This window comes from Eurytemora carolleeae, unplaced genomic scaffold (assembly GCF_000591075.1).
Source record: "Eurytemora carolleeae unplaced genomic scaffold, Eaff_2.0 scaffold505, whole genome shotgun sequence".
Classification (NCBI taxonomy): Eukaryota; Metazoa; Arthropoda; class Copepoda; order Calanoida; family Temoridae; genus Eurytemora; species Eurytemora carolleeae.
In genome coordinates, this window is record NW_019396425.1 from 191,460 (window position 1) to 202,813 (window position 11,354).

Here is an 11,354-nt window from a genome sequence, read left to right on the forward strand (position 1 = left end):
GGGATATTGAGATCGTTGGAGGAATAAAACAGGAGAAGTTGGGATACCAAGATGGTTGGAGGAATATAAAAGTTGGAATACTGAGTGGGTACTGGGTATAGAGGAATAAAACAGGAGAATTGGGGGATTGAAAAGCCTGGACTAATAAACCAAGAGAAGTTGTGATGAATTGAGAGTAATGGAATTATAGAACATGAGAATTGGATAGGGGGGGGCGGGGAGTGAAAAAGATTTTGGAGGAATAAAACAAGAGAAACTTGGATATTGAGAGGGTGTGAAGGAATGAAAAGGGTTGGAGAAATGAAATAGCAGAAGTTGGAATATTTAGATGGATGGAGAATTAAAGCAGGAAAATGTGGATATTGAGTGAAGGATTTAAGAATAGAAAAGGGTGAAGTTGGGATATTGGGAGTGTTTGGAGGAATATAAAAGAGTAGAAGTTGGGATACTGAGAGGTTTGGAGCAATAGAACAGGAAAAGATGGTAATACTGAGTGGGTGGAAGAAATAGAACCGGAGGATTGGGGATATTGAAATGGTTGGAGTAATAATATAAGAGAATTTGTGATGTTGAAGAGTAATAAAATAATGAAGAATTGGGTGGGAGAAGGGGGGGGGGGAGAAGTTGTTTGAAGAATAAATCATGAAAATTGGGTGGATTGAGAATTGCTTTTGTAGGAATAAAACAGGATAATTTGGGGTAATTGAGAAGGTTTAAGGAATTAAATATAACTTGGGATATTGATAAGGTTGAAGGAATAAAATAGGAGAATTTGGGACTAAGAGAGAGTTGAAGGAATGTAACAAAAGAAGTTTGGATATAAAAAAGGTATAGAGGAATAAAACAAGTGAAGTTGGGAATTGGTGAAAGAGAAAAGGAGAAATTGGGATATGGAGAATGAGATTGCAAGGGTTTTGAGGAAAACAAAACAGGAGAAGATAAGATATCGAGATGGATGGAGGAATAAAACAGTAGGTGTTGGGATTCTGAGAGGGTTGGAGGAATAAAACAGGCAAGTTGGGATAAAATGAGAGGTATGGAGGAATAAATAGGAGAAGTTGGGATATTGAGGAATGGTTTACCATTCACCTCTTGTTCTAATCTTCCTTTCTCAAACTTTCCCTTAATTAGTCGTCTTCACAATCTAAATATGGCGAACTGCTTGATATCTAATCCTACGCGGCATCTAAGCGCACAGATGTTACAAAAGATTTTTACAAAATGGAACGGAATTTTGTTCTTTCGCTTTTAAATGCTATAATCACTTCTAATCTCAATTAGTTACCTATTTAGATTAAAAGGAAACATAATTCTACGAATTCTATATTTGTATTTACTTTACTAGTGTTTAAGTAATCCTAAAATAAAGGAAGTGTACGTTTCTATTTCCATATTTATGACACTTAAAATTAATTTCAAAATTGTTCAAGATATAGATTCGACTGTGATCACATATATTATTATAGATTTGATTCGAAATGTTTTGTAATTTTTAACAAAAGTGTGCTAATGTAGCACTAAAGCTAATTTATATCACGTAATCTGAAAGATTAAGACAGAATCAAGGATCCATTTCTTTAGTAATTTCATAGAGAACGACTTTTGGAACTCGGACTCTTCTGATGAAGGAAGAAATCCAAGAACAAAATCCGGGAAAGGAGGAAAAAAGAAAAAAATAAGAGACACCGTAGATGCTCGTCCCGGGTATATCGAGTCCTTGAGTCAACGCCTTGAACCAGTAGTCATTAGCACTCCTAAGGATAGTCATCATTATATTATTAAAGGTAACATTAAGACTATTTTGTTATTGTTTATTTATTTATTACGTTTGAACTTTATGAATTACAGCCGTTTTCTTTAAATACTGGTAAACAATGAGGCCAATTTTTACCATTTACCAGACATTTTTTTTTTAATAATTGATTTGCTTTCCAGAAAATTTGCGGCCATGAATTTTTAAACAAAAATATTTTTCTACTATGTTTTTTCAACGAAGGACTGAAGGGTACTTTAAAGTGCCTCTTTATGTGAAGATGGCATTGCCCGATGCACAACGTTACCCTTGAAACATTTATCTGAAAAATAATATGCAAGATATTGCCGCACATTTTTCTAGGTTAAAAAGTATTTAATTCTGATAATACCTATATAATTTCATGCAGTAAAATAGCGCAAGTCACGTATGAAGAGAAACCACAATTGAAAACAATCAGTTATCCAAGAATATAAACATTGAAATCTAATTTAAAAGCCTTTAAGGATACAGTTGTGGATCGGGCATTGTAAACTGTGCATGGAGGGTCACTTAAGAATACGTTTACAGCTGCCCCTTTAAGATATTGAATAATCTTCCTAAGCTGAAGTATTTCATGGTTAATATCTAGGACCAAAGAAAGTGATCGTGTTCAACCACAAGAAGTTCGACGCCAGGTTCCAGCTGAACGAGAGAAAGGGGACCGAGGCGGATGTGGCCTACATCGACTCAACTTTCACCAGGCTCGGCTGGGATGTCCAGGTTTTGGACGACCAGACCAGCGCGGAGATTACTGACGTCATCAGCAAAATTCAAAGTTCCCGGGAAACGGAAAAACTCGCTGCTATCGCAATTTTTATACTCTCCCACGGCGAGGACAACGGTACAGTGTTCGCCTATGATTCGATGTATCGTGTTGACAACGATATAATCCTCAAGCTGACGGCGGACAAATGTCCGTTTTTAGCGGGGAAACCTAAACTAATATTCGTTCAGGCTTGCCAAGGACAGGTGATATATTTTATGATTTAAAAACTGTCAAATTAACAAATAAGATTTTTTTCTGAAAATGAAAATTTAATTTTAAATTTATCGTGACTAAACTTTTAAAAGTTTTTTTTATACAGGAAACCGATCCCGGAAGCAGAATACGACGACGTCATACAAGCCAAGACTCCGCTTCCTCGTACAAAATCCCAAACTTTGCGGATTTTCTAATTTTCCAGGCGTCCTTCTGGAACCATTACTCCTTCCGTAGCAGCGATACCGGCTCCTGGTTCATCCAGGCTCTCTGCTCCAAGATCAACCTGAGCGATGAGACGGATACTCTCCTGGATACCTTGCTCCTTGTATCCAGATCCGTCTCACTGGAGAAGGAGTCGAATGTGCCAAATAGACCGAACCTTCATCAGAAAAAGCAAACTCCACTCTTGTACTCAACTATGCTCCGGAAACTCTATCTCAAGGATCCATTGGATAAACCGATCCGGGGTCTGATTTCAGGATCCGTCCCTGCGCTTAATACTAATCCGGTTGACTCGGATTCTAAGGGATCCGGGAGACAAAAAGATTGTCTAATTATGTAATTGTTCTTCTTAGAAACTTCGATTACCTCTGATGTTCCTATTTATTGTTGTGAAATGAAGCGCTGTTAAGGATCCGGGTCTTTTCCGGACGAAGTCAGGATCCGAATCCGCATCAAAACTAAAAATTAGATTCAAAGCATAAAAACAATTATTAGATGAAACATTTTCCTTTGCACCTTAAAGTAAGGAAAAACGCGACCGTTTAAATTCATAAACTTTGTTTTGGTGGAAAAAATACTGGCTTTTAAATACCACATTGATGCAATTTTTGTCCATTTATGTTTTTTTTTTCAATTTTACTAGCTCATGATATAAACTGCTTATTTACTAACATATATTAACATTTTATTTTACTAGCTCATGATATGAACTGCTTATTTACTAACATACATTTTCATTTACTCATAGTTACCAGTCAACCCGTTTAGTTCTTTCTCATTTACATTCTTTGTTAAATAATTTTAAGTATTAGATTTCTCTTAATTCCCTAAAATATGATCTGCTTATGACTTCAAAATATTCTGTCCAAAAAAATGTGATTTTTACATGTGTAATCTATTTTTACAGAAATATATTTTCAGAATTGAAGATGTCCCTGACACTGAAGACACTGCAACTGAGCGGGAGGTCCCTGACCTCTGTGCCCAGCAGGACCTTTATCAACAGCGAGGGAGTGAAGAAGTGGGCCTTCGCTGCTTCAGGGTTCAACCAGTACGGACTCTACAGGGACGATTGTCTCTACGAGAGCGATGATGTCAAGGTCAGAAATTTAATTTATTTAAAATATTTAGATTTTTCAACATTAAATAAATTCAAATTATTGAATATGTTAAAATTACTAAGTAAATATGTTAATTTCTTTTACATGTATTTACATTATTAGCTATGTTTAAATTATTAAATATGTTCATATAATTAACTATGTTCAACTCAAAATGTGTTTGTATTATAAACTAAATTCAAATTTAAAAAGATCATATTGTGAAAAAGTTTCAAATGATGAAATGTTATTTCACCGCACCATCCTCCTTCCATTCCCGCATTTTGGGAAAAACTTTCGCCTTTGAAAATTAAAAGTTGTTTTGGTTAGTTTGAGTTTGGCCTTACAATTATGTTAAGCTGGAATTCAAAGAATAATAATGATTTTGATAATATCACTTGATATAATCTTGAAAGTTGTTAAATGAATAAAATATTTGTCAGGAGGCTTTGAGACGTATTCCTGCACATGTTTTGGACGAGAGAGCTTTCAGGCTCCAGAGAGCAGTTCAGGTACATGACAGGATGGGTTGAAAACTTGTAATCATACGGCTTTGAATGCTTATAGCGTCCAGTGATTTTTTTGGGCATCAATTTTCATGAGAAATCATTCCAAATGTTTAAGAGATAATGATACTTTTTTTAATAGACGACTTTTAACATTGTCTTTAAATGTTACTATGTATTCTGGTGACCTTTGATCTATGAAATATCCGATTCACAACCGTACTGTTTAAATCTTTCTCTGCTCATCGATGACGGAGGTTTCTTATTTTTCTATCTGAAAATTTAGTGTCGGGGAAACTTTTCATGTTTCCCGAATGCACTTAATGTTAAGCTTATAAATTAGCATTTATTTGTCATCATCAGATGAAGGTGTAAAGGGTGAATAAAACATTCCATTTTACAAATGGAGGATCAGTTTAAATTATGTTTACTGTTCCCATAAAGAAAAATAAATGATTTTATTTTGATTTTATTTTTTTTTGGGGGAGTATCATAAATTTAAATGTTAGAAATCCTTTTTTAAATTTGATATATTTAGTGCTCCATGATGAAAACTGTTCTCCCTAAGGACCAGTGGCCGACCTATGAGGAGGATAGAGAGAAGGGCAGGTTAGCAAGTTTCTTCAGTCTAATTTTTATATTTTTCTAAAACCATCCATGTTGATTGTTTAGTCACGTTTTTTCTCTTTCTGTTCTTTTCAAGTTCTGAAATACAAAATTTTAGATAAGGGTTTTTGTAAATTTTTTTATCTTTAGTCTGATAATACTTGTTTTTTCAACCCTATAATATAATGTTGTAATAACTTTTGGTTTTTCTCTTATGTATTGTCTTCTTTACTTTTTACTTATGTAAATAGATGCTGTACTTCAGTACATCTGTTCATTCTGTTCATCTGTATACTGTACAGTGTAAATGTTCACCTGTCTTTTTGTACTTGAAATTGTTTTTTAACAATGTTTTTATAATTTATTTTTAATAATTTTTGTAAAATAAAATGGTACAAGACATAGTTAATAATTTCAAATGTTCATCAATCAACTTTTTCTCCTTTCTGCATGTGCGCGTCCGCAGTTTCTCTTTTTCTTGCCTCCCTTTTCCCGTCCATTTATGGTGCTGCTTTTGAAAGAATGTTTACGAGTCGCTGCCTTTGCGCCATTTATAAGATAGTGCGGGATCACTCTTTCATTGTATAAATGTACTTGTAATTGCATTTTTTGTATTATATATTATATATTATATATTTACATATGTGTACAACTGTACATATTTATTTTAGGTACTTGACTGCTTACCTGGAGGAGGTTGAGAAGGAGAGAGCTGAACGTGAAGCTTGGGCAAAGAATGCATAAATTTACCCCCCACCCCCTAGTATACAACTGTAGTAAATATAATAAATTAATATTCTTCATCTTGGTCGAGAACAAAATACAAGTTTAATATGTAGAAGTTTAGCTCTAGTAAGATTTCAGAAAAATGCGCCAGTAAAATGGAGAAGGGTGAGGAGAGGGGCGGTCAGGAGAAGAGCGGTTTGGTACTGCTCAAGTCCCTGTTCTGCGGCGGTATGGCGGGTATGGCGAGTAAATCGTTTGTTGCTCCCCTTGACCGGGTCAAGATATTGCTTCAAACTCAGAACTCGGCTTATAAGAACAAAGGAGTTGTTTCAGCTCTAGGTATACAATACACCACTTGAAAAGGACATGGAATAGGAAAAATTAAACAAAATCCAAACGAGATGTGTAAAATACTCTTTATTTTCAGATTTAGACAGATCATTTTGACGATTTTACAGTGATAATGGATAAAATATATTTACGAACAGCTTTTTTTCTTTGATTCCTCGTTCAAGTCACAAAATCTTTAAAATTTCTCGTTTTAAAAGATAATGATTTTTAAAATTATATAAAATACGAATACAAAAATTAAATGGACTGAAAGTTTAATTTAAAGTGAACCACCGTGCAAATATGGCACTGCCCGATTTACAACGGTACCCTTAAAAGCTCCATCTGGTTTAGGATGAATTAGATATTAATGTTTATAATTTGGAAAACTGATGATTTTAATTTTGGTTTCTCTACAAAGCACATTTCTTCTTCAGGACAACATATAGAATTAATCACAACAAGTTCTTAAATGCCAGAAAAATGGCAATATGTTCCACAATATTCATCAGATATGTTCCACAATATTCATATAATAAATACTATATCCTATTCCAGGTTTGGTTCTCCGGAGAGAAGGATTGGTGGAATTATACCGAGGGAACGGAGTAATAAATACTATATCCTAATCCAGGTTTGGTTCTCCGTAGAGAAGGACTGGTGGGATTATACCGAGGGAACGGAGTACAAATGCTCCGGGTCTTTCCTTACGGAGCAATTCAATTTGGAACATTTGAAATCTTAAAACGGTTTTTTATTCAGGGATAGAACAAATACAAATAAAGATTTTGTTTAATTTTAACATTCATTGGTAATAAGGCTTTTAAAAGAATGCCTGAAGTTTTTAATTTAATGAATTAGTGAGGTCACTCAACTACCTACCTTCGTGCCGGTTCAAATCCCGGATTACTGATTCTTATGAATGGGCGATTCAGGGTTTGAACCGGCGGTAGGTGGGAAGTTCAGCGAACTCTAACAAATTCAATGAATTCCCTCCCAAATATGTCTTTTAAATAAAACATTTACTCTTATAAGTAGGAAAACAACCGAAACCAATTATTATTTGTTAAACGACTCAATCTGTTTAATTATAAGATTCATTAACACTAGAATAAAAATTAAATATTTGATCTTGAACCCAGAATCCGACAAATCCTCCAGGTTCAGAGAAATCCTCGAACCTTATTCGGCAGATTGATAAAGATCGAGCTAGCGTGTTCCTGGCGGGATCTATCGGAGGAATTATTTTAAATAATTTAATCAATTAACTTAATTGTTTTCTTTTCACTAAATTAAATTAAATTTTTAATGTTAGAATTTTAATTACAAATATTACAAAATTTAATCATTCTTAATGAAGGATTGATTTAAAAAATATCATTTACTCCATTTAATTAATTGTTTGTGAAGGAGTATGTGGAGTAACGGCAACGTTTCCTCTTGATACTATTCGAGCTCGACTAGCATACCATACCAAGGCAGGTTAGACTTTGTCGATTAAACATAATAATTGTCGTTAAAATATAATTGTCGATTAAACTTTACAATTGTCGTTTAAAAATAACAATTGTCGCTTAAATATTATAATTGTCGATTAAACATAATAATTGTCGATTTCAGATCTTAATTGTCATTAAACATCACAATTGTCGAATAAACAACATTTATTTCGATTATACATCAAAATTGTTGATCAAACAACATAATTGTCGATTAAACTTCATAATTGTCGATTAAACATCATAATTATCGATTAAACATCAAAATTGTCGATTAAACATCATAATTGTCGAAAAAAAATCATAACTGCCAATTTAACAACATAATTGTCGATTATACATCAGAATTTTCTATTAAACAACACAATTGTCAATTAAATATCATAATTGTTGATTAAACATAATAATTTTTAAAGAAACATAATAATTGTCGATCAGACAACACAATTGTCTATTAAATATGATAGTTGTCGATTAAAAATAATAATTGAAGATTGAACAACATTATTGTCGATTAAACAGCAAAATTATCAATTATACATCAGAATTTTCTATTAAACGTCATAATTGTCAATTAAACATAATAATTGTCTAATTATTATTAAACATGTGTTTTGACAATTTAACAAATATTTTTTAAAGATGAAACTTATATCCTTTCAATTTAAACCGATTTTGTCGATTGGACATACAAGTTGTCAATCTAACAATTACATATCTTTTCGCTGAAATATTGTTTATTTTATTTTATCAATATTGTTAAATATTGAAGGTTTCCTGTAAAGTTTATTTTATTTTATAAATATAATCTTAAGAATGAAGGTTTCCTGTAAAGTTTATTTTATTTTATCAATATTATTTAAAAATGAAGGTTTCCTGTAAAGTTTATTTTATTTTATCAATATAATTAAAAAATGAAGGTTTCCTGTAAAGTTTATTTTATTTTATCAATATAATTTAAAAATGAAGGTTTCCTGTAAAGTTTATTTTTATTTAGTCTGAAGCGGGTTACAGTGGAATGAGAGATACTTTCACTACTATTCTAAAACAGGTTACCTAATCAAAATATATAATGTGCTGTAACTAAGAAAATTGAATTTGATAAATTTGTTAAATTCGGATTGGTTTTAGTAACATCTAGAAATTAATACTGACGGCTTTGATTCTGCCACTGTAGTGAATTTTGTTTTTTAATCATTTAATTATTTTGTTTCTAGGACGGAGTAAAAGGATTCTATCGAGGACTGATTCCAACTGTAGTAGCTATTTGTCCCCAATCTGGTAAGCTTGTGTATATTTTTTACACTGAAAGGGAGTGTTCTCGAAAAATGAAAGGTGGTATAGGTCAATGTCTGATTGAATTTGATATCGATCGCTACTAATTTGACTTTTATTTGTTGCGTCTAAATGGAGAAAATGATTGCAGAATTAACTATTATTAAGTTAAAATTGGGATTGGATTTGGATTGGGATTGTTTTCTGATGGAAAGATGTACCTTTTAACCCTACTAAAGACTATTAATCCCTTTTTAGGAATTTAAAATCAGAATTTTATTAAACATTTTTTAGAAATAACCTATTTTTTTCTAGGGTTTAGTTTCTTTTTCTTTGATGTTGTGAAGAACGGATTGATAGAACGATTTCCTCTGTTCCGGAGTAGAACCGGGACGGATAGATATGATCTGAGTATCCCAGGGAAACTCCTGGCTGGAGGAAGCTCCGGAGCTATGGCGCAAACCCTGACCTACCCTCTTGATGTTACCAGGTAGTAATATTACACGTACAAAGTGTAATATTTGTATTTGTGGTGTTTTGAAATAATTTATTCTCTCATTTTTACAAACCAAATTGTTTTGGTCATATTTTCGATTTTTTTTATAATATTTAAATTCAGCTCTAATTAGTTAATACATTGAAACTTGTGGAGTTGTGGAGTTCAAACCTGAACTCTCAGATTGAAGGATTAACAGTGATTATTATTATTATAATATTGTTCAGAAGAAAAATGCAGTTAGGACAGGGTAAAGGAGTTTGGCAGGTTCTAGTTCATACATACACTACAGACGGAGTAGTCAAGGGATTATATAGGTAATTGTTTGATTTATTGGCTGGATAATTGATTAATTGATTGGTTGGGTGGTTCATTGATCTATCAGCATTCAGCATGTGAGGTATTTGATTGATTAATTCGATGATAGGAGCATAAAGTACATAGTTTAATTTTCTTGATTTTGGTTGGATGATTAATGGGTTGATTGTATGAAACTACGTTGATTTATAGGTTTGTAAATTGGATAAATGAATGGTTGTTTGGTTAAATGGATGGTTGGTTTTATAATTGGATGATTGGCCATGTAACTGGATGGTTGGTAGTGTAATTGATTGATTGATACTTATGTAAATTGATTTATATATCCAGGGGTATGTCAGTAAACTATCTACGCGGTGTACCATTGAGTGCCATCTCCTTCTGCACCTACGAGTGCTTGAAGCAGCTCCTGGGAATATCAGCTTCTGTTAAACTATAGTTAATCTCACGATAAGTTGTGAAAGAGTTAATCCGAGCTTAAGTTCTATCAGTCTTAAGTTAAGCCCCTTCTTAAGTTCTGGTGGACTTAATCCGAGTTTAAGTTCTATAAGTCTTAAATTAAGCCCCTTTTAAGTTCTGGTGGCCTTATTTGAGCTTAAGTTTTATTAGTCTTAAGTAAGTCCCTTCTTAAGTTCTGGTGGACTTAATCCGAGCTTAAGTTTTATTAGTCTTAAGTAAAGTCCCTTCTTAAGTTCTGGTGGTCTTATCCGAGCTTAAGTTTTATTAGTCTTAAGTAAAGTTCCTTCTTAAGTTCTGGTGGACTTAATCCGAGCTTAAGTTTTATTAGTCTTAAGTAAAGTTCCTTCTTAATTTCTGGTGGCCTTATCCGAGCTTAAGTTTTATTAGTCTTAAGTAAAGTTCCTTCTTAAGTTCTGGTTGACTTTATCCCAGCTTAAGTTGGGTTAAATCTAGGTTTGATGAATCTGAGTTTTGATGTAACTTTATTAGTCGCAGCTAAACATCTGACTAACCCTCCCCACCCCCTTCTTATGATAGAATATATAATACATTAGTAATGTTTCGCCTTGCTTCTAATAATTGATTGAGCTTTAATATCGAATAAAAGGATAGATATTTTCCAGTATAATAAATCCCCCAAATCCTATCATGTTCTTCTACTTCGGAGTGAATTTGAATTTAAGAGCTTTAGAGAAAAAAAATTTTATCACCGAAATTTTTCAGTGATTTTTAAAATTTGATTCTAAATCAATGGTTGCAGGGGATAAGGGGGAGTATTTACCTTGGAAACAAAGTTGAATATAAATTGATAAATAAACACATTCTGCATTTTATTGTACAGTTACATTTCTTAATATTTTTCTCCGTGGAAAATGTGAATCCGAAAATTTAAATTTTATACTTTTTGTAGACATTGTTATAGCTTATAATTTTTGTACATAAAGGGACTGTCAATGTAATTTAAATAGACACAGTGCCCTTTAAACCTTTATCTGATATGTATACGGCAGAGATATCGTTGTTTGTTAATCTGAAATAAG

General features: G+C 32.8%; 3 protein-coding genes across 3 annotated transcripts; all 3 read left to right on the forward strand.

Moving 5' to 3' along the window:
- The first annotated feature begins 1,027 nt into the window (after positions 1-1,027).
- Positions 1,028-3,922, forward strand: LOC111703041 (caspase-1). Its single transcript, XM_023474888.1, has 4 exons — positions 1,028-1,034; positions 1,593-1,784; positions 2,385-2,764; positions 2,881-3,922. Exons 1-4 carry the CDS (start codon positions 1,028-1,030, stop codon positions 3,337-3,339), a joined length of 1,038 nt encoding a protein of 345 aa, XP_023330656.1. The 3' UTR covers positions 3,340-3,922.
- Positions 3,890-6,014, forward strand: LOC111703030 (cytochrome b-c1 complex subunit 7). Its single transcript, XM_023474873.1, has 4 exons — positions 3,890-4,099; positions 4,543-4,611; positions 5,144-5,214; positions 5,883-6,014. Exons 1-4 carry the CDS (start codon positions 3,929-3,931, stop codon positions 5,953-5,955), a joined length of 384 nt encoding a protein of 127 aa, XP_023330641.1. The 5' UTR covers positions 3,890-3,928; the 3' UTR covers positions 5,956-6,014.
- Positions 6,015-6,072: 58 nt separating this feature from the next.
- On the forward strand, positions 6,073-11,180 carry LOC111703028 (graves disease carrier protein homolog). The gene is made up of 9 exons (XM_023474871.1): positions 6,073-6,276; positions 6,902-7,029; positions 7,410-7,506; positions 7,678-7,745; positions 8,764-8,817; positions 8,984-9,047; positions 9,357-9,531; positions 9,765-9,854; positions 10,186-11,180. The coding sequence occupies exons 1-9, from the start codon at positions 6,093-6,095 to the stop codon at positions 10,292-10,294; spliced, it is 969 nt and encodes a 322-aa protein (XP_023330639.1). The 5' UTR covers positions 6,073-6,092; the 3' UTR covers positions 10,295-11,180.
- Positions 11,181-11,354: the final 174 nt, after the last annotated feature.